The 24,046-nt window shown below is 39.5% G+C and overlaps 1 protein-coding gene across 1 annotated transcript in view; it reads left to right on the top strand.

Annotated features, from left to right (window-relative positions):
• Positions 1-24,046, top strand: part of bsnb (bassoon (presynaptic cytomatrix protein) b) — a 64,765-nt gene that overhangs the window by 28,240 nt on the left and 12,479 nt on the right. The window contains exons 4-5 of the mRNA XM_053316390.1: positions 19,545-20,342; positions 21,750-24,018. Coding sequence (XP_053172365.1) covers positions 19,545-20,342; positions 21,750-24,018 — 3,067 coding nt within the window. The remainder of the gene's footprint in view (positions 1-19,544; positions 20,343-21,749; positions 24,019-24,046) is intronic.

Here is a 24,046-nt window from a genome sequence, read left to right as displayed (position 1 = left end):
TCTTACAGTCTTCTCAGCTTCTCCGAAGACTGATTCCCTATCATCCGCTACAATATTAAGGTGGATCAGAAAAAGAGGTTTAATATTAGCATTGTTAGGTGATGTGTTCGGTAAGCTGTGGTCTATCCTGGCTCTGGTCACAAAGGCTTGATCTGCCAATAACAAGCTGAAATAAGGCCAGCGTTTAAATAACTAACTCATAATTGCACATTTTCAATTTCACATTTAGAACACATCATTGTGTATGGTAAAGCTATCAACACACATCTGCAGACACACGCACGCACGCACACGCACGCACACACACACCAGAGCACTCTCATTCTGTAATATGCTCAGCTGTGAAAAAACAATTACAGTCAGCCACTGTGCAAAGAGAAACCTTTTAACCGTCTGTAACACCGTCTGCAATAACTTTATATTGGCCCAGTTTTATGTGCCTGGAACACAGTATGCAGGTAAATACTGTATGTGGTTTGCACATGATGAAATGCAGTAATGAGAAATTGCAGATAACACATTGTGTAGCGCAAAATGTACCCTTTAAAAACTTTTAGACTTTAAAAATTCATCTAAAGAATCACTAATACCCAACAGCTAGTAAGAGCTGTACACAGATTAAAGCTGTATCATAAATTATAAAAATTCTTGATAGAAATTCTATAAATCTTTATTTATCCATTCAGTATTACAAATTGCCCGAGACTGCAGTGACCTTGAAGATACATCAGGCACACAGTGATGCCGAACATATGTAGAACATGTATTTGTGAATGTGCCACAGCTCCGCGGGAGCACAGACGCTGCTCTCACACAGAGCTACAGTATAGATGTACATGTCATTGTCATTCTCAAACATGCTGGAAGTGTTTTCTGAAGGTTGGCGCCAGTCTGTGTCTCCCTCAGGAGTTCCTTCCAAAGCCAGATGGCTGCTGGCATCATGCATACAAGTCTGCCATGCTTAGCTTGGCTGCTCCAAAACTGATGATGGTACACCATCACAGATTCAAACACCCACCAGGCCCCAATCAGCCGCTGGCCTTCATTTAACACTTCCATATATCTTTGTGCTGCATGTACTATGTGCAAGCCAGCGCACAAATAGTACTGGTGCTGTGTTCAGATTCACATGCACACATGCATCTTACACATGCATGTTTCAAACCCACTGGAACATGACTAATCTAATCACAAGGTATCGCAATCTGTCAGTTCACTGTGGTATTGTATTGGAATCATAGACTCTAAAAAATATGGACATAGTCACTGTGATGTTAGTCATTGGTTTGTAGTCTGCCATTTTAAAGCTTTGAGTTTAATGATTTGACCATCGACATCTTGGATTTTTGGAGTCTGTAGTGAACATATTTGGACTGGAAGGTGGAGCTGACCCTAGTGCTAGCTGCTGCTACAGTTTATGGTTAGCTGTGATTAGCTAATGCTAATGCTAAAAGACAGGCCTAAAATCATTCAATGTAAATTTCTGGGAAAATTGACTCCAAGAGGGTCTTTTAGTACAACCAAATGCTTGATAAAGACAACAATAATGCTATCAAATCAATATAGATATACAAATTACTGTCTGACAACTGAGTAAATAAATAAAAAGATGATGATGATTACCCATAAATGCATTTTCTTGTAATTTTAACAATTCATATATTGACCACCATTTCGGCTAATGCTAATGGTTCCATCTGGTTCTCTTAAAAGTAAGAAATGTCCCAGTCCTGCACACGCCCACATACACACTCTCATAAGGACGTCCACTAACAATATTATACTTCACCCTCCTGTTCTCTTATTTCAAATGTATTAAATGGGCGAACTCTGTGATCCCAACTCGCCTCTCTGAAAGATTGCAGTTATACCAGAAGCAGGAATGGAATATTTAGAAATATTTTTCTTGTACCCTACTTTATTTCTGCTCTTACTCAAATGTTATGTAGTTCTCTTACATTATACAGATTTAGGTGACATGCCAGACACATAAAATCTGCCCCTTGACATGTCATTATTTAATGTGACGCCGTAGTTGTTTTGCTCCCTTGTCTCTCTTGTTTCAGTTGTAGACAGGATGGATGTACACAAGCACCCGCCTCCTCATTGCACGTTTCAGTGCTCTTCTCCCTCCTTTTTGCATCCCTCTTCCTCCTGTCTACATGCCTTAGTTGGAGACTGCTCGCTGTTGACACATTGATTGAATTGGCAATTACTTCTGGTTGAATCGCTCGCAGTTGACATTGCAACAGGGGTACTCAGCCCTCTTGATTCAGTCTGCGCTCTGTTGATTTAGCAAGCAACAGCAGGGCGAGCATTTTAAAACCCCTGCACATAATAAGACAGCGTATTTATAAGAGGTGATACAGATGCAAACAAAAAGAGACAGAGACAGAGCGAGGGGTGTTTTTCTATGTGTGTGTGTTGTGTGAGTGTGGGGAGTCTCATAGAAGAAGCTAATAGTTGAAAGTGTTTCTAATCCGTGTTGAGGGAGTGTAGTGATCCCCTTGAGTACGGTGCTTAACCCCAACACACCCTTGTAAAGATCCACCCACACAAATAAGTGCCATCTGAGACTAGTAAGCCTTGTTGAGTGATTAAACTAAGACAATGTCATTTTGACTTTGTCTGATAAATATATTAGTGTTTGAAGGGACCGTAAAGAAACACAGGTTTTCCACCTAAATCCTGTATTCCTAAAGACACACACTAAGTTAAAATTACATGATTCATGCTTACCCCAAAATCCATGCGTCACAGAGGACACCCTGATAAAATGACTGTGCTGCAGTGTGACAGGAAAATGATGTGATGTACATCAATGACTGCTTCCTGTTGAGATTATATGGCACCCAGCACAGATGGCTCCCTGGTTTGGAGGCTTAAATGCCACATTTCTGGGACCTTTGTGTTTGGCAGCAGTCTGTGGGCTCAGACTGAGCTGGAGTTGCGTACACTTCAACTAAAAAGATCTGCTGAGGGATCCAGAGGCAAAGGTCCCATTCTATGAAAAAGCACAAGTCTTATCTTTTGTGCTTTTGAAGATTTTTGAAATCTGTTTTGCCTGATTCTAAACCTGAGAGTGACAGGAAATAGGAGAGAAATAGGTGAGAGGAAAATCTACAGCTACAAGCACCTTTTGGCATGGGTATTGCATTGTATCATTGTATGTGCCTTATTCCACTAAACCTTTGTGCACCACAAGTGTTCATTTTTCATGACATGTCTTTGAGGTCAACCTCAACCTGTTCCAAGCCCTGCCTGCACCTGCAGCAATATCAGCTCTTTTGATGAATGACTATCTGAGAAGCACAGTGACCATATTGAACTTGAATTACTCCGCCACCCAGCCACCCATCCCCAGTCTTTTTCTGCAGCTCTATCTCCAAATGCCCTTCCTCTCCTACCTTGTGAGTGAATGTGCTTTGAATCCTACAAGGGACCTCAGCATTGGCTTAATCACCTCTTCAGAACTCATCATCTTCAAGGCCTGGTGGCTATGCTAACGAGCTTTAGCAATGCTCCAGGGGCCCATGGCTGTGCCGTGTCTATCCTTGCTGTCAGAGCCACAAAGGTGGGCTGGAGCCTCCCACCCCTGCTACTGGAACCTCCTGTCTTAACACATCATTTCACCCGCCTCAACGGTGCTCCCGCTCGCTTTTCCCCGAAGCACCTCAGGCATGCGACTACTCCCTAATGCTGGCATTAGGAGCGAAGGAGGGGGTTAGTTGAGTGTGCGCGCTGCGCTTAGAGGCTGCAAATACTAAAAGGCTGGCGACACAAATGTGAGATTATAGAACAGAGACGTGTGGTTGTATGTCAGGGGAGCACACACCAGGAAAAAAAACCAAAAACAACACACACACCCGATAGAGGGTGAGCTATAATGAAAGGGAACAGGAGATTGAGAGACAAAATGAAAGAGATAAAGCTCACTGATCACTAAGATATTACATTTAACCCCTTACTAATCTTCTCAGTGCTGCAGCTGTCGGGCAGCAGTCGAGATGATCAGATCAGGGTCTGACTGCTGCTCTATAAAGCAACCTCACAATAATAACATCAATAGCAAAAGCAGCAAGAGCACCATTACACTCAGCCACAGAGATGGTCCTCCCACTGCCTCCATTAATGAAGACACTGCTAGAGCAGTTTACTGCTGGGGGTGTGACACAACAACCATTCCTAATGGGTTCACTTGGTCACTGTCGTTTACCTTATAAACACCTTATTTCACAAACCAACACACACTCTTTAATATTAGTCACTGTTTTGAATGCTGGAATGCTGATCCTTGTGCTTTTTAGACCAATGAATGAAATATACTTTTAACATGAAGCAGTGAAGAAATCAATCTACTATATTAAACTTTGCTATCTGTGTCTCCACAATGACTTACAACTTATCACATGGTGTGCCACCCTTTTCATCCTTCCATTAGCAACTCCAATGGGTAAAATGATGCACAAAGAAATGAAATGAAATATATTTCTTCTGGACCTGTCAGCCTCTTGAAGTTAATAGTAGTCCCGTATTTTTAGTAAAAAGCTTTATTTCCCCCTTGCTAGCTTGAGATGATGTTCAAATGATATATTAGACAACCCCAATTTGGCAGCCAGCTTGTCTTTGAATGAACTTTCTCTTGAGCAAATGTGTCAGCACCTTACTACGAGTGGTGGAGCTGTACATGAACACATTATTATTTATCAATATTTTCTGCCATAGTAAGAACAGTTTTGGTTATTTCACATGTGAGATTTCTGTAGCGGGCAGGACACATTTGGAAAACGTGACTTTATGAATTTCAGTGCAACCATCATGATTTAGCAACAACTGAATCAAATGTGATGACAGCTGTGGGATGTTTGCTCATGTTGCTGGGCAACTGTCAGTCAAATCTGATTAGACGACCCACACAGTTCTGGTGAAGCAGATTAGCATTCAGTTTTAAACTCTTATTAAATAATACTTGAGGATGTTCATTAAGTAATGAATATTTAACGTTATACAGAAATATTTAAAGATCCCCTCCAGTCATGTTTTAATACATCAAAAAGTCCTCTGCTCGGAGTAATAAATTGTGTCTGATTTGGTTTTTCAACAAAAAAGTTAAATTACCCTTGTTAAAATTCCTTTACAAAAATCTCCATTACATCTCCTCTTTTCCCCTCATTAAAAAACAGGAATATACAAATATTATTCATTTCAAAAGTTTAACTGCTGGACACAAGATGCCTCCTCCTTTACTAAAAATCCAATTTCAGTTTTTGTGCACTGGAGGCTTTAAGTTTCCACATTACACTTGTGTAAGTTGAATACCTAGATCTGAGACAAACTCAGATTGTTGATTGTTGATGAACACAGACAAAACTTTGTCCCCATAAGCGGATGAATGTGAAAACCGTCTTTTAAACTCTGCACATACATTATTCTGCACAGTGAAGCTTAAACATCCAACTGAAGTGACAAGACAACAAACATATTTTTGAGTGGAGGGGGAATTTAAGATTAGACATCTTTCATATTTTCAAGGTTTTTAAAGAATATTAATCTTGCAGAAAACTAGTCAATCGGTCAGTTATCAGGCATTTCCTGACTACTCATATGTCCCATATGAGCAAGTCACACACTTTCAAACAGGATGTTGATGCCCGTACTTCCATATAGACTTGTTAACCAAGTAGTACATGTATGCAGCTGCAAGGAACAAAATGTCTGAAAGACTAGTTCAGTATTAGTAGTCATATATTTTTGCTGGTGTCAATAAAGGTGTCATCTGACCAGGCTCTCTTGATAGGTTGCAGCTTGAGTCTGAAAGATAAATGCGACATACACAAATTGTATTTGCTTGGCTGCTAGCTATAGATTTGCCTGCCAGGAGTACTAGAAACTCATCTAAAATAAACTGGGTGTGAGGAGGCAACCTGATTAACTTGTCCTGGGGCAGACATATGTGACAAGACACGTCTTGTTTAGGCCTGGCTGCCTACCGCAGTGTAAAATCGGTTTGTTTGGTTGTAAAGATTAACATTTCGAAAAGTAGATGAATGCTTAGAGGTTTGACTTTTGTTTTGCCGTTGCCTTTATTTTGCTTTTGAAGGAGTTTTGCAAAATGCAAATCTTACTCTTGAATCTTACTGTGTTTCCATGGGAGGGAGCAAACTACCCATAGCATCACTCATACTCTATACGTTGCTGCTGACAGCCCATACGCTTATTGACTAGTGCATACATCTGACAACAACTTATTCAGCCACGATACAATTCTCTGTCTTATTAAAGCCTGCAAAGGTAGAGAACCGTGAATGAGCCAGGAGATATGATTGTGAAGTCAATGAAGTAGGCAGTAGGTAGTAGAAAATAAGAAACATCAAAGATTTCTTATTATATTGACTGCATTAAACAGTTTGACCAAAGAGAGAGTAAAGTAAGCAGAGCTGTGTGTTGCTGCCTGCTGCTTTTTAAACAAGACTGCAGAGGGATAAATACTGCAATTCACCTTGAATATTCTCAGGGAAAATTAGCAGAGCTGGGCTAAAAGGCTTACCACTGAAAAAAAAAACAGAGAAGGGAAGAGCCAAACACACTTTGCCTTCAGAACAGCCAGAACTTCTTTAAGTACTGTCTTACAAGTTCTTAAGTGTGTGAAGATGGATATTGGATTGTTCTTGTCCTCTAGTAAAGACTTCACTTCTTTAAGCAATGGGGGACGTGGCTCCACAGAATCTCCCTTCAAGATTTAGTCATACTTAGATGTGGTGGAAGCGATGGATTGGGGTTATTATATTCTGGTAGTTGCATGGTAGTTCAGTATACAGTATATTCTATAGGGTGCTATAATAATATCATACTCATAGTATGCAGGAAATAGGAAATAAAAAACATATAACATAGCATTATATATGAAAAATGTATTCATGTAGGGTTCAAAAGTTGTGTCTGTAATTTGGTCTCACTCTGTTGAATTAAATTAATTTTGCAGAAAAAGTATGCAGACGTTTTGGGGTATTTTTTGTGTTTGTCACTTGAAGTTATAGTTTTGAAATTGTCTCCTATATTTTTGTGGTTTTAGAGAGCTCTTGGGTGTTTTTAGGGTGATATTTGGTTGTTTCTTCAGTGAAAAATTTTACACAATTCCAAATTATATTTAAGATTTTGTCATTTTATTTCAGTTAAATTCAGATTTTGTTAACAATTAAAAACGGTTAAACATTAAGCAAATAAGGTTAAAATATCATTCACAAGTCTGTGTCTGTGACATGACAGCAAGAATATGTGAGGTTAGAATCACACTTTTAGGACAAAATGTTCATGTGGCATTACTTTAATTGGTGTTTTGCAGTGTCTTATATATGTATCAGGAGCAACCTACTGAGGTGGGGCACTCAACAACTGGCCTGTGTGCAAAAAGTGGGTACCTGTAGTTTCTGTTGAAATAAAAAGAAACAGACAGAATACGTAAATAAAAAACAGAAAACATGACCTGACCCTGTACCAGATTGTCCCTGGAGGTAAAGCAGAGACACACTCACTTAATGGCAGATGACACACTGTTGTCCTGTAGCAACAAAAACTGCTGAAGAAACTGTGGGTCCTACTCACAGGGAAATTATTTCATATCTAGACTGGACCTGTTTGAAATTTTGATCTTCTACTATAAACATCTTGTAATGGTAATGTGCTTATTTGTTCACATTAGTTGTGTAATATTCGAGTGTGAGATTTTTTTTTATTTTTTATTAATCATCATTAATTTGTTTATACATATCTTTTTATCCATGCTGGCAACATTACTATATGGGTAGTCAATGGTCGTATACTAGACAGCTGCTAAAATCTATATCTTAACAACTATTGAATGGATTGCCATGACATTTAGTTGAAGGGTGAATCTTAATTACTTTTCATTTAGCAAAAATCGTCAGATCAAACTTTGAATAGTTCTTAGTGCTGATTAGAAAATTAGCTATTATTAAAACCTGCTAAAAATCTAAATGTTAGCATTATCATTGTAAGCATGTATTCCCAACTTTCAATCTAAATGCTTGGGAAAACATGGACACCTGCAGCAAAGTGTACATGCAGGATTTCATTCCAACACAACACTACAGCTTACGTTGTGAGGCAACTGGATGAGAAACATGAGATCACAACATAGATGGTTCATGCAATCACCTGGGGAGTATTTTTTTAAAGTGCCTGCTCTTTTTCAAACAGATTCCATGGATGACTTCTCAGATGCTTTTGTGTAAGAAACCATCTGGTGCGTCAGGCTATTCTACAGCATTCTACTGTAACAGATTATCACACTTTAAAGTCTCCCACCCCCACCCCCTAACACAGACCCATTTTTTGGGGGGACGGGATCTTTAGGGGGGTATAGCAGGTCAACAGTATAAAAGTGGTGTACGTCATCTGAAAGCTGGGAACCTGAAGATTAATTTGAGCTCAGCTCTGTCTGTCTGTTTTTTTCTAGTAATAAAACTGTAATAAACATTGTGTTTTGGTTACGTGCCTATTCAAATTTTGTATAAGGTCGTAAATGATGGTCAACTCCATGCTTAATTAGGTCTCTAAAGTTATTGCAGCAATTTTGGGGTTGATACCAGATTTGGTGCAAAATTTTACCATTTCTGACCCCTTATGGTATGGTGAACATTTGTATAGTGTAAATTGTTCAGAAACCCTCTTATACCCAAGAAAACCATACATCCTCTGAATGATCTAGGTCTGTAGTTTGTAGTTTCATGAGGCTGTGACACAATAAGTCATTTATATATACAGTGAGCTCAAGTTTTTAAAAAATGAGGTCACTACAGTGACTTGGATACTATGGAGACCCAATTTATGCAGTGCCAGGACTGTTTAGGGGTGCTAGTATGCAGAAATATTACACCATTTTTATAATAAGTTCAAATAACTTCTATAATAACTACTTCATACTACATTTTCATTCAGAAATCTGGAGGTGAGAGGTCAAGCCTGACTCTGGAGTGTTATTTAGCCCCCTTCTGACAAGCTAGCATGATATGGTTGGGACCAATGGATGCCTTTGGTCCTTTTATATAATACCAGTATCTTCACTGTACCTTTAAAACAGAGCTTGTCTGAAAGACAGTAACAGTGTAGGAGAGTAGAGAGTGGGAAGAGTAGCTTTGTACCACACGTTCACAAAGACTTTTCTCAAGCACGAATCAACTGAACAGAAATGGCAACTACAAAGTGGTTACATCACATTTCACCACACACACACACACACCACATTGATGAAAACACAAAATTGATGAAAAGGTCATTCTGCTTTCTGTTCATTGTGATGACGTGTTGCTGTGACATCAGGCGTGTTTCTGTTGACAAACTCGGGCTAGATGGCTCTTGGCTGAGTTTCCGACTTGAATGATGTTTCATTACGCTATTCTGTGTCAAAGTCCCCCCCCCCCCCCGCCCCCCCCCCCCCCCCCCCGAGTTCTGAGTACAACCCTAACCCTAACCCTAACCCACATTTATTGTTCTTACACGTTTCCAGTACAACATTTGTTTTGCAGCCCTGAAAGATTAACAAACCACACATCAAGGTATAAAATAAAAAAAGATGCAGTACAAATATGTAACTAAAATTGTAAATTGTGCATTAGAAAATATATTTAAAAAACAATCTATAAAGAAATATTAAAAAGCAGCAGCACTCCATTTTCTTGAGCTTATAATATTGCACTTGCAATTTTCAAATAGTAGACATTGCATGTGGCTTACACTTATACAGTTATTGCACATGACAGGCACTGTAAATATTATGAATAAGGTTATATTGCATGTGGGCAGTCAGTGATGGCGGGGTCAAAAGCTCAAACCACTACTTTGCCTTACAGAATTGATAGTGATGCTAAAGACTCTTAAAATGTTTAGCAACTTAGCTATTTTTGAATGTTATTCCAATGTAAACAAGGTTGCATAGTAAGGGATTCAATCAGATTTGATTATTATATGAAATATGCTTTTATGTAGATTAGAGCTGGACACAGCCAGTGGAGGTTGGACTTGGTTGTGTAATGTGTTTACATGTAGAAGTTATTTTACTTTGTAGGTGCTTTCAGTGCCTCCCACAGTTTTATCAAGTGATCTTGTTTCAAGTAACAGACAACAGAAATAGCTATTCACTGAGACAAGATTCTTTGTACTTTGTGGCCTTGCTTAGATTGATGTTGTTACCAGATGATTTGTTTTTATTCTAGTAAAAATAATTTCGGTTTCAACTCAGTAAACGACTTGTGTGTGAAAACCAGTGACCCTGTGGTTAGAGGAGTCGAATTTGCTATTTCATTCAGAATACTGTGGAGATGTTGCAATACTGCAAAACTCCTTCTGACGATCGTCTTCCTGTATGTTGTATATTCATCTTTAATGCAGTGGGTTGAACTGTATATGAGTGGCTGTGACTGTGGTTGGGTCCTGCTTACTCAGTGGATGATCCTTCATTTCCTCACTAATCCACAGGCCTGACCACGTGTCCCCATTGAAGGAGTCCCAGGGGATTGACCTATATACCTGCTGACTCTTGCTGACCTGTCACAGTCGTGGTACGGCGTGGCACAGCCTGGCACACTGCTGTGACATGTGCTCGCTCACGCTTCGCACTGTGCACTTGGTAGACTTAAACCACTGTTCATTCAGACAGTGAATAATAGAAATGGATACAGTGGATTAAAGGGCTATGGGTTTGATACACTGCGGGGCTCTGCTGATCTTTGATTCTTATTAGCAATATTACTGCACTGAAAATAGGATTTAATACAGTGAGTAAGGTTAGTTAGTCAGTGGATTTTATTCAGAATGAATTAAAACTGACTATTGCTGCAGCACACATCATTTCTGCTTCTGTACTTTACATGCTGTGGGTTTGGATGTTCTTGTGCTCCTTAACTGCTATCAAATATGTGTGTGTGCCCGTGTGTTTGGGCGCCAAACTGTGCATGACATATTTCCCCACTCACCTTAAACTCACCCCGTTCACACCTGCTTGGCAGTGAGCCCTTGTGCACGTAGTACTTAATAATTCACCTCTGCTCCTCTGACCTTCGCTTATTACGAATTAATTATAACCTCCTCCATCGTATGGCTCATTAATCTCTGTGAGACACCGAACGTGAAGGATTATTATGGTGATTTCTACTTTTGCAGTTACACAGTTCTTCTCTTTAATTCAGATCTTTGTTCCCACTTTAAGTGTTGACATGGGCATTGCTTTTGCTTTTGTTGTGCAAAAATAGTTCACACTTAGGTAATGACTAGGACTGTTGTGAGGGATGTGGAAGCAGCCGTTGAATTAATTTGGGATAATGAATGTAAGAAGGAGAAAAGACAAAGTTTTACATTTAGAAGTAAAACTTGATGAGGGAGAATTACACTTGTGTACATGTGTGACAGTGTTGCTGCATATGCTTAATGTAGACATGCACTGCTGCAGTCCTGCTTTAATGGCTCATTTTCCTCACAAGGTTTGTATTTGTTTTTATGTTTTCTACTCTGGCATGCAAACTACATCTTAGCTTTTCATTTAGCATCCTTCATTATTTGCTCACACTACTCATTATATATTATGATTTATCCTCCACTCCTGTGACTACAGGATGCTATAAAACACCAACATTTAACATTTCAAACCTGTGTTTCTTGAAAGTCTGATAATGTGAAATGTCTAAAGTGAACCTTATTTCAGTCCTGGTGATGAGTACCTGAAATATTATATCCTAGTGAGGTATGTGAATACTTTTAATGGCAGCTGACATTTCATGCTCACAGCTTGTGGTCTGGTTCCTGGCAGAGAAACTGCACGGGGGACAGATCTTGCTGTGAGTTGACTGACAGTTAGCAGGGAATACTGAGGCTACACACAGTATGTCCCTGCACGTGTTCGTACACAGAATATCAAAATATATTGGTGCCATGTCCGGGTGCATGCAGAAGTAAAGTAGGACAGGGCGGACGGGGGTTGCGAATGTCACCACCAACTGTGCTTGCAATAAAGGCTAAGATGATGTTAGAAAGGCTGGTGTTAAATATGCAGCCCACACTAAGTGCAATATTTAGCATGAATCTGACTATTTTTCAGCTCTGTGTTCATGTTATTCTGTGGGTGTGTATGCTCCCACGGGACTCCATGTCTCTCTATGAAATTCTGCACTCTCTGGCGCCCTCCATAGGTAGGAAGTGTAAAAGCTTTTCTCAGTCACAATCCCTCAGCAGGTCTATTATCACTGCACATTTTCTTCTAAATATTAATTTTGTGCATTGTTGCATTCATTGCATAGATCCAACTATAGAGAGGTGCTTGTAATTTGTAATCAGTATTCTGTGTGGAGCTGTAATGCTGCAATGTGATGTTTGATATAAGCCTGATAGAGAAAAAAGTGTGACATGCATTATAATATTTTAAAGTTTGATCATAGAGTCCACTATGTGGGTGTGACCTCCACCCAAAGGAAATGCTTCCAATCCCCCCCCTCCTCGATCTATTCAAGAGAGACTGTACATAGCTGCTTTCCAGCTAGAAAAGGTGGAGTCACTGGCTTCAAAGATCCACTAGGACTTTTAAATTTATGCAGACATCTGACAATCACCACTTAATATTATTCAAGAAAGCATGACAAATAAGGTCACTAACATAACCAAAACACTAGACTTGTAATGTACTGCCTCACATGAACATGTTGTTTATTACATTTGGTGTACCAAGAGCCAGTTTTAGAACAAATAAGTGACATTGTTAAGTCATGTTCATTTGAGGAAAAACGTTTCATCTGTCTATAATTAAATAACTGCTAGTTATCAATAAAGAAACATATTGGATCTTTGTTTGGCGCTTTAGTACATTCAACCAATTTCAGACATTTAAAAAAAAACGTGTATATGTTACTATTATATCTGGAGTCTTGTACTGTATTGTGAGTTTAACTTTAAGTCTTTAGTTGACTGATTAGCAGAAGATGACACGAGATGGCAATTTACTTTTTCCTGCTCTGTGCAAGATGCCTCTTTTTTCAGTATAGTGTTTTCGAGAACACCTTTTATAACCAGGGGGGTGCCCTATTAAATCTAAGCAAGTTTTGGCCTTTATTGGATCCTTCCAAATTGAGGGAGACAGTAAACATGGTCGGATTTTAATCCAAGATGCTACATTCATTAATCAAATGAACCACCAAGAAGCCTCATCTGAGTGCTTCAGATGAGGCTTCACATACCGTACCTGCTTTTAGCCTCGGTTGTCATTTGGGGTTTGCAGTCTGGATAATTAATATACTTCCCTTCATGGTTCTGTAAGTGCGCTGCATTACATAATTTGGTGAATTTATACCCAGCCACAACTGCACATGCAGACACACATGCGCAGTTCTGCACATATTTCCATGTGCCTTTTGAGGTTGCACACACACACACACACACACACACACACACACATACACACACACAGACACACAGACACACAGACAGACACACACACACACACACACACACACACACACACACTGTGTGAATGATCAGGGCTATAATGTCTCAGCAAGCTCATCTGAGAGTGGGATCAATCTATGAGAATGGGATCAATCTCACTGACCTTTTCCTTGTGGTAACCTGTTGTGTTCAATCTCTCATTATTTTGACAGTGAAAGGGCAGCTTTTCCGGATGTGAGCTGATTGGATGGATCATCACTATACTGTCAGTGCTCACAGTATCTACTTATGCTAGAATTAGGTTAACTCTCTAATGGCTCTTTCAACTTCATTGCGTGCTTTGTCAACTGAAATGTGAAAAATCCCCAAAACAGAATTCATATTTGCTATTGTGTCAAATATACCAATTTTTCTCCAGCTGTTCCATTTTACAACTCAAACATTGTGGTCGAACCAGTGTCGAGCTGCAGTGTTTATGGTAATTTTCTGGTTAAATGGTATAATATCCTCTGCAGAGATGTACAACGGTGAAATAAACAGCAGCCCCAAAATGTTTATAAAATATTTTGTCCAGAGAGTTTAACAAGTGACACTTTGTTTTACGGGTCCTTTAATTTTATTCTGGAAATTGGTATTCAAAGGCAAGTTTTTAGGTCATTTTACAGAGAGAGTGGTACAATTTGGTACCAGAAGAAAGTGTTCAATTGGTTACTCACTCAGTAGATTTGTCAATATGCAGAAATTCTTAACAGTTGTTAACAGAAAATATTTTGTGTGTTCAACTACATATTAGCATATTAGGTGCTTTTCTCTCTATACTAAGAGCATTGCCTGAATACTATCAAATGACACTTTTAAGCCTTTCAAATAAATGTTCTGAGAATTAACAGTTACACAGCAGTTACCTTTAGGAAATTACTGAAACAACCATATATGCTAATATATTGTTTAACACACAAAACAACACACTGAAATTCAGTGTTGGCTGTTAAAAACTTAACACTTATTTTTATTCTTATTCTTATTTGCACCAAATGTTTTAAAGATGAATAATTTCCATGAAATTACTATAAAATGAATAGAACTGTAAAATAACATGACACGATTAAGAAAAATGTGCAAATAAATAAAAAACATAAATTAAGGAAACATGTTCACCAATATAACAAAATCTCTAATGTATTTTATGAGCTTAACATTTTTCTGTATTTGGTTGTGTTTGCAACATTTTTCATTATGCTGCATATGTGTAGGGCCAATATTCAATTATTCACTTTCACAGTCACATAATAGATAAACAGTAGCCATGACTAATTGAGGACATTAGAGAGGGCTGTAGCCAAAGCCAAGGTTGTAACTTTGTTGTACGGGACAGTGAGTTCAGCTGACTTTAGCTTTTCTTCTTACCACTCAGCTCTGCTAAAGGGTCAAATGTGAAATCTTACAAATGATGTATTGAGATTTTGATTAGATGCGATAAATCGATTGGTTATAGGTTAAGTGACATTTAGAGACATGATGCTGGATGTCACCTCTGTTGACTAATGGCATGCAGCAGTTGATAAAAACAGATACTAAAGGCTCCGAATGTAATTGATGGATTTCAATTTGTGGAGTTGTCAGCTGTATCTGAGTTACACTTCAGAGCCAAGGTTAAGTACACTCTCCACTGGGCAGACAAGTTAGCCTCCTGCTATTTAATGAGGTTACCAATTCACTAACAAGATGATCTCACCAACAAGCTGAGCCTGCTGCCCGCCATACAACTGTGCCACACACACACACACACACACACACACAGACACAGACACACACTAGACCCACACACACCACAGTTCATAAGTGTTAAAACATCTTGAACGACACAGAAAGATTTAGAGAAACTATTAACTTGTTTTCTTTGTTTTCATTACTTGTCACATTGTAGTTTCAGCTGTAGTCTAATGTCTACATATTGGGCTGTTGAAGTGCTGTTCTTCAGTGGGCAGTTTAAAAAGTAGAAGGAGATTGCCTCAGTGAATCGGTTGCTCTGTTTTGGGTGCATTAAAGGCCTGTGTCAGAAGCACAGAGACTCAGTCTTTTATACTGACTAGAATTTCTCTACACAGTGTGTGTAAAGGTGGGAGAAACACTGCCCACATCGTGCACTGCTTTACAAGCTAAAGCACTCTACATGAATAATTTGCTACTCCAGCTTCGGTTTGGCCTTGCTCCTCTCTCCCTTTCACCCACGCAGTGATGTTATGCTGATTCAGGAGCAAAGAGAGGAGTTTGGCAGTGCCAGCATGGCAGGAGGAAGCAGTTTTGTATAAAGAAAAATGTTCATTAGTATCTCATTTAGGTATTTAATTAGATTCTGCTTTTATGAAGAAGCCCAAGAAACTAGTAAAAGCAGCTTGGATGTGGTTTTGAGGAAGTTGGAAGTGAGGCAAGATTTCATTGGCTGGATATTTTTAGAAGGTCTGATTATGTGATCATATACATGTACATACAGTAGCTCTTCATTGTCTATATTGCATCATAGCTTCAGTAGTTTTCTGCCCCAGTGTGTACTAGCTGTCCACAAACACATACACTTGTCTCTGACTTTCTTTTTTTTTGGGGTACAAAGAAGCGGCACAGATGGCTAGTTCTGAGAGTGCTGCACCTGTTTATATATAGCCTCTCAGTAGAGCACTTGAGAGAGATGAAAACAAAGCAAGTCTGTCTGTTTGGCATGCCAATGGCTCCATCCGCGCTTCATGGTCTCAGCTGACAGAACAGATTCCTGTAGGATTTGGGCATATTAAGAAAGGTTTTATCTTGAATGCAAAAATAGAGAAGCATAGAGAAAAAGAGCATGTTATATAGATTTCAAATGTAGCCACCATATCTGTCTTCACTATGTTGTATTTGTTCTTGGCAGTTCATTGTACTTGGGAAGGTCACTTTGTCAGACTACTGTAAGTAGAGTACAGTTTTACTGTCCTTGAAAGGTTTTTCAACCTGGCCAAGTGTTTTCCAGGCTCTTATTTTTTTCTCCTTTGATGCTGAAAAATGTTGTAGTTGCCCACACTATGGTTACTGCAGCATTATCCTTGCTGAACTGCATATTTCCACAGCATTCTTGGATTCAAATATTCAAATGACATAATTTCTAAATGAGAGAGTTGCATAATTTATCACTCATGTTGCATAAGGGCTGTAAATGAGTTATTATGATTTTGCATGTATGCTATGTTCCAACCATCAGGACCACTGCTGTTATTCTATTGATCACAAGCTACATGTATCTTATATTCATTCTGACTAGTCTCTGCACATTGGAATTTTTGTAAAAAAGTAGCTTTTACAGATGTTAATTGGAGGCTATAATGAAACAGTCTCAGAGACCAAAACAAAACCAACAACAAAAAACTGAGAAATGGCAGGGTTGTGTGAGACTTTCTCTGCTGGAAGTGTAAGTCGACAATATGTCAGAACACTGTATCCATCACCTTGTTTTGAAGTACTCATGCCCTCTAATGGGCAAAGATGATTAAAGGTGCCCTGTGGAGTTCAATAGTAAACAAACACACCAATGTTTACAATCAGTGTGTTGCTTACCAAAATGCATTGTGTAAATCCTGTGTAAATCCTTGAGGCTTCGTAAAATGTTCTTATAAAACATTTGCAAAAATGAAATTGAACCCTGCAATGTTAACATCCAAGTTTGCTTGCTACCAGTTTTGTTCTGATGTTGCATTGCTGTTTTTTCTTGGCACGTTGATGCCACTAACTCTTAATTAGTGAAATAGCCTAAAAGCATTGGCATTAATGTGTATCGTGTCATATCCTCTTGAGTGTTACATACAAACTTTGTAAAAATATTGCTTCATAGTGCTACTGTTTGGCTTATCGACAAAGAAAATGTGCCATCTTCAGTCACATATGAGTAGCCCTTTTTGTATGATGGATAAGCATCCTATAGTTTCACCATTAATTTGAACAATAACACCACAACATATAGTTAATATTATACTTTTGGTAATCATCATTCATCTTCCTCTTTTTCCATCCTCCTCCTCCTATTCCTCCTCCTCTTCTTTTTTCATTCCTTTCCTAGTAGGTTGAAGCTGTAGCTTTGTCTCATACCACCCACTTACTTTAGATTCTTTTGCCTTCATAAATCAGTTTTACAAGACTAACAGTACAAATGGCCTTTGATTGTCTGTCATCCACTGCGGCCAATGAGGTAAGCAGTGTTTTCTACAAGAACCCAGAGGACACCTTAGGAGAAGAACAAATGATCAATCTCTAACCCACACAGGACTTGACCATTTTCTCCACACACATTTTAGTATAACTTGTAAAGGAAAACAGACTGTATCCTACCCATAGACCTTATCACTGGAGACTTGTCTGTCAAATGCTGATCTCTGGGGTCTCTCGATTAAGATCCCTATCGCGCTGTTCTTGCTCCTTGCTGACTAAATTATTGTCTCTCTGTGACAATCTCTCTTTGTCTTGTTTGTAATGTAGGCTTTTCTCATTTAATCCTATTGTTCTGTCAGATAACTCTTCTCTAGGATATCCTCTATGTCATACATTTGACAGAACTGACAGAATTCAAATAACTGAGTACTGATCTTATTTGATAGTTGAAATGAAAGGTAAATGTAATACCATTTGAACAAATAAATTATTTATTTGCAACCTTCTCTGGCATCCTGACTGTTAGGGCTGCACTAAAGATGTTCTGTGATATAGGCATTAAACATCTGCATTATTTTATTTATTAGCTGAGCCTGAGAATGTGTGTGAATTCCTTCTTCTGTATTTATGCTTTTGAGGTATGACGCCAATAAAAGATATGATTGATTAGGTCGATGGTAATTGGCTATAGAGGTGCTTATGAGGTTATTTGTTTTGTTGTGACACAATAACGCTGCCTCTTCAGGCCTGAGACACAGATGATTATCATGGAAATAGAGGTCTGGGTTACAAACATGGTGCCGTCACCTCTCTTTTAAACTTTCATACCCTGTAATGAACCATTTCTTTCCATTGAGCAGTTTCATCGATGAGCAGCACTGACGTGAAATTGAATCTGTTCATGTTAATATCCTGTGTTTAATGGGTTTTTATCTAGATGTTTAGCAATGTCAGAATCTATAACTACCTCCACAGATAGAGTTCAGTGCTGATAATTGTGAAGGGTTACGAATCCTACTCAAGCAGATAGAGGGGTATGCTGAGGGCTCTGTAGAAGGTCTAATGACCGTTGCATCCCTCCAATCTAATAACAGATGTGTTAATTTGTATACACTCGGCACACTTCCTCTGTGTACCCTGTTTGAGAGTGCTTAATGTTGTCAAATGATTAAGTCTTGAAGAGATGAAGGCCTTGTTTGGACAGGCTTTCAAATATTCCGTTTTTCAGACTTGCTGTACAGTACTTAGTCCTTGGTCGTCCATTATCATTTATAAAGCAACTTTTTAATTTAAAAGGTGCAGTGAGTAGAATTTAGTGGCATCTATCAGAAAGGGCCTGGCAAAAATAGACTGTAATATTCATAAGTCTGTTTTAATTAGTGTATAATCACCTAAAAATAGGGAGTTGTGTTTTTGTTTCCTTAGAATAAGACTTTTATATCTACATAAGGGGGTGGTCCTCTTCCACGGAGCTTGCTATGTTGTATCGCCATGTTTCAGTAGCCCAGAATGGAACAACCAAACACTGGTTCTAGAGAGGGCCTTTCATGTTATTTGCAAGTTTGACAGCCACTGTAGGTTCTCCTACATGTTTGGAAGGGAAGGGGTGGTTAGTTGGTTGCAATCTGCAACCTCACCTCTAGATACTGCTAAATCCTATATACTACAAGTTTATGTTATTTGACTAACGGACATATTTATGTCTGTTTAGTCATGATAAATAGTAATAAAATAATGTGTTGACACAATGCAGACATTTCTTGTGTATTTAGACACTGCTGCCCATTCAAAGGGTTGGTTTACTGATTGCTGGCACCAGGTGGAATCAACATGACTCTATGAAAGTTTTGTATGAGAAACCATGTGCTTTTGACTTATATGTCAACATTTCTAATGGCTGTTGTCTTTGTGTTTTTTTGTTTCAGAAGAAAGAATGGCTGTGCTTGAACTGCCAGACACAGAGGGCTCTGTCAGGAAGCTTGGGTGATATTCCAGGTCCTGTCGCACAACCATTGGGATCCCCCCGGGCACCTGCCACAGCCAATCAACAACCACCTCAGCAGAAAGGGCCAAATCAACTTACAGGGCCTAGGTCCACAGGTCCTGAACAACAACAGAAACCACCGGGTCCCCAAGTAAGTGGCCCTATCTCTCCTGTGAAACAGGCTGGGCCTGCCCCTCAAACAAAGGGGCTAAGCCAAGCTTCCCCTCAAACCAAGGGTTCTGTCAAAACTCTTCCTCAACCCAAGGGTTCAACTCAGCCACCTTCTCAAACTAAGGGTCCAACACAATCCTCAGCTCAGAGTAAGGGACCTGGTCAAATTAAAGGTCCCAATCAATCACATGCTCAAAGTAAGGGCCCGCCTCAGGCCACTAACCAAATAAAAGGCCCAAGCCAGGCCAAAGGGCAGACTCAGACAAAGGCTCAGACTAAGGGTCCTTCTCATGTTTCTGGTGCAAAACCTTCATCCACCCCTGGTAAAGCAGCACCCAGTAATGCCAAGGGGTCTCCCACCCCTTCAAAAACAGCACCCACTCAGTCTAAACCCACAGGTAACAACCAGACACGCAAACAGCCGCAGAGCCAGGACAAGACTAAGGTCACCTCTAAATCTCTAAAAGAAGACGTCAAAGCCTCACCAAAGAAGGCAGTGTCAGAGACTGTCACTTCACCAAGAGACATGAAGATAGCTGAAGATGCACAGAAGTCAAGACACCATGAAGTGAGCTACCTGCAACTTCTTCGCCTTCACCCGTTACTCTTGATTCACCATTTTGATTTTTTTTTTTTTTTTTTTTTGCTTTGTTCGAACAATTTTAACCATTACTCAGAATCTTCATCGACAACATCATTGCCAATACTGTCGCATTGGCATTATCATCATCATCATCATCATCATCATCATTAGTTAATAATAATTTTGATAATTTATTCCACATCATTGTTTTTGCCATGATCAGAAATCTTTTTTTTCCTACTTTTTCTTCCTCATCTTAATCATAGTTTTCATAGTTCACACATTTGTTTTCTATTTTTATTATTATTATTATTTCTATTTTTTATTTCTATTTTTTCTTCATAATAATCACTTCCATCACCTCCACTATCATCATCATCATTCCATAACTTCATCAATTGTTTTTTGATAATTATTTATTCCTACTTTCCTTTTCTTCATCATCATAATGTCCTTGTCATCACAATCTTCATTCTTATCATCATCATCATCAGCATCATTGTCCTTATTATCATCATCATTGTCTCAGTGGACATTCTTCATCTTCGCCCTGTTTCTTAATTTCTCTGCCTTGTTTTATATACTTTTATTTTATTTGTATCAAACACAAGCTTTTTGTTTAGTGTGACACTTCGTGATGACAGTTCAAGCATTCTAAGCATGTTCGTTATTCTTCAGCAGTTCGAAGAATGCAGTGTAGAATGCGTCAAAAATGGCGATCAAGCATGTAACCAAATGGCATTTGTCTGTAGATGTTTGTATGTTCAACTGTCTATTTTATTCACTCTGTGTGTCAGTGTATTTATCATCTGTGTGTACATAACATTGAAAGGCAAACTCAACCCATATCAGTAGAATATGGTCAATAGCTTCCAAATAAAATGGTATTCACAAACAAAACAAAAACTGATCAGGATTTATTTTATCTGATTATTATGTTGTACCATGACTATACACACACACATATGTATATATATATATATACATACATGTGTGTATATATATGTAATTGTACAAATATTGCTCAGTGGTAACTGTGCACAAAGTCAAATTTGTCAAACACAATACATAGTAAATATTTGGGTTGATTTTACATTTAAGTGTGAATATATCTGGTTGTTTGAAAAAAGAGTTGGTTCTTTTCAATGCAATTATTCTCTAATATCTTCTTAGTATTAGAGACTATTTCATCTGTATTAGGTCCAGTGCATTAATTTTACTCCCTATTATCTAAAAATGCTCATAAAAATGTCACTGCTGATGAGTTTGATGAAATAGTGGGATACAAGCTGTGCACTAAGGCTTGTAATAGACCTTGTCATGAGTTAATTAAGGAAAACAATATGATTTTTTTTGTCTGACCTCTCTCTTCCTTTTTCTCTCTTTCTTTAGGATTACAACAAATCAAGTACACAGAGTTTAAGCGACACTGGTTACTCTTCAGATGGGATCTCCAGCTCTCAAGGGGAGATTACAGGCCAGATCAGAGAAGAAGGAATAAAGCTCAATGAAAGAGGCACTTCCATCCCCTCAGAAATTATTAAGCTAGAGAGCTCCATGAAGCCTCTACTAGAGTCAAAGACTGCCTCAGACCAGAAGCACAGACCACATTCACTGTCTGTTGGACAGGAACGGGATTATAATCCTGATGATGATGCAGCAAGGGATGAATCAGAGGATGACCTCAGCTGTAAGCTTCGCCATGATTATGTGGAAGATAGCAGTGAAAGTGGTCTCTCACCATTGCCAGTAAGACAAAAGAAGACACATAAAGATTTAACTGACGAGGAATTCATGAGGAGGCAAATTATGGAAATGAGTGCTGATGAAGAAGAGGTGGAAGAATATGGAAATCAGAAAACTAAGAGGACACATAAAACCAGTGGGGAATTAAGCAAAGAGAGACGACGACTGTCTCACCACTCTAATAGTTTTGAGGATGACACCAAAGTATCAGAGGGTGTTTATAAGGCAAATGAGGAAGAGGATGTTGTAATGGCTGGAGGCCTTCGGCGCTTTAAGACCATTGAGCTGAATAACACAAACAGTTATAACCGAGAAATGGAGCTCAGTACTGAGCATGATCTAAGGGAACCAGAGCTAGAGATGGAGAGTCTGACTGGTTCTCCAGAAGAGCGGTCCAAGGGGGAATATTCATCCACTCTACCTGCCACCACTCCCAGCTACACCTCTGGAACATCCCCTACATCTGTGTCATCCATGGAGGATGACAGCGACAGCAGTCCTAGTCGAAGGGCAAGATTAGAGGAAGCAAAGCAACAGAGGAAGGCTAGACATCGCTCCCATGGGCCATTGCTGCCCACAATTGAGGATTCATCAGAGGAGGATGAGCTCAGAGAGGAGGAAGAATTACTTAGAGAACAGGAACAGATGAGAGATCTAGAGCAACAGAGGATCCGAAGTACTGCTCGAAAAACAAAGAGGGATAAAGAAGAGCTACGGGCACAGAGACGGAGGGAAAGATCCAAAACTCCCCCTAGTAATCTTTCTCCAATTGAGGATGCATCGCCAACAGAGGAGCTGAGACAGGCTGCTGAGATGGAGGAGCTTCACAGATCTTCATGTTCTGAATACTCACCATCTATGGACTCTGAAGCAGAGGGCTTTGAGATGATTGGTGGAAAGCTCTACAAATCAGGAAATGAATATAACCTTCCAACCTTCACATCACTCTACTCCCCTACAGAAAAGACAGCAGCAACGTCACCATCTGATAAAACACTAAAAAGCGCAGAGGAGGTCTATGAGGAGATGATGAAGAAAGCCCAACTCATTCAGAGGCAAGGACAAACAGTTAATCAGCAGAAAGGTGCCTCTCAACTTGACAGTAAACATCATCTTGAAGCAGGAACTGTCTTAACCCCTGGCTCAAGCCCTACCCAGGTTACTGCACCTGTTTCCTTCTCCACACCTGGGAGTGACCCAAGAATCCCTGGAATTCATGCAGCACAACACCTATCAAAAGAAACGCAAAATAGAATGATGACACAGAGTGCCAAAATTGAAGGTGTTGTTGGAGTTGCCACAACCAAAGCCCAAGTCAGTCAGACTGCCACAACTCGAAATGCAGGCAGCACAGTGCCTGTCAGCAACAGAACAGGCTCCCAGAGGCCAACACAGGCATCACCTGACCCTGGAGCAACCTCCTTAACCTCCAAAGTCTTCTCCCTTTTCAAAGGCCCTAGCCCCCCGGTCTCCCCCAACACTTCTCCTGCACAAAGCCCAACTCATACGCCATCTGTGCGACCCACAAGTGGTAGTGGCAGACAGTTGCCATCCTTGCCTGGTGGTCAAACATCAGCTGCAGCTTCCCATGGAGCTCAGTTATCTCAAAGGGCAATTTCACCACGTCTTGCACGGCAGCAGTCCTCTTCAGATTCACCAGTGATGGTCATAACTCTAGGCTCTGAAACAACTAGTCCGGCCAAGCCACTTACTGTAAATTCTTCTACTTCCCCTTTGTCATCACCAACACAGGTCAGCTGTAAAACCCTGTACATCTCCCAGCCCCCTTCAACAAGTTCGCCAACTTCACCACAAATGCATCTATCACAACAGTCTCCTAAACACACTTCACAGATGATTCAAAGTGCTGAAAAAGTAAATGTTGGTATTAGTACAATGACCACAACAGCACACAGTCATGGATCAATTTCTATGGAAAATAT

Source organism: Scomber japonicus, chromosome 3 (genome assembly GCF_027409825.1).
Source record: "Scomber japonicus isolate fScoJap1 chromosome 3, fScoJap1.pri, whole genome shotgun sequence".
NCBI lineage: Eukaryota > Metazoa > Chordata > Actinopteri > Scombriformes > Scombridae > Scomber > Scomber japonicus.
Note: the sequence above shows the minus strand (reverse complement) of the source record. Positions and strands in the feature narration are given on the sequence as shown.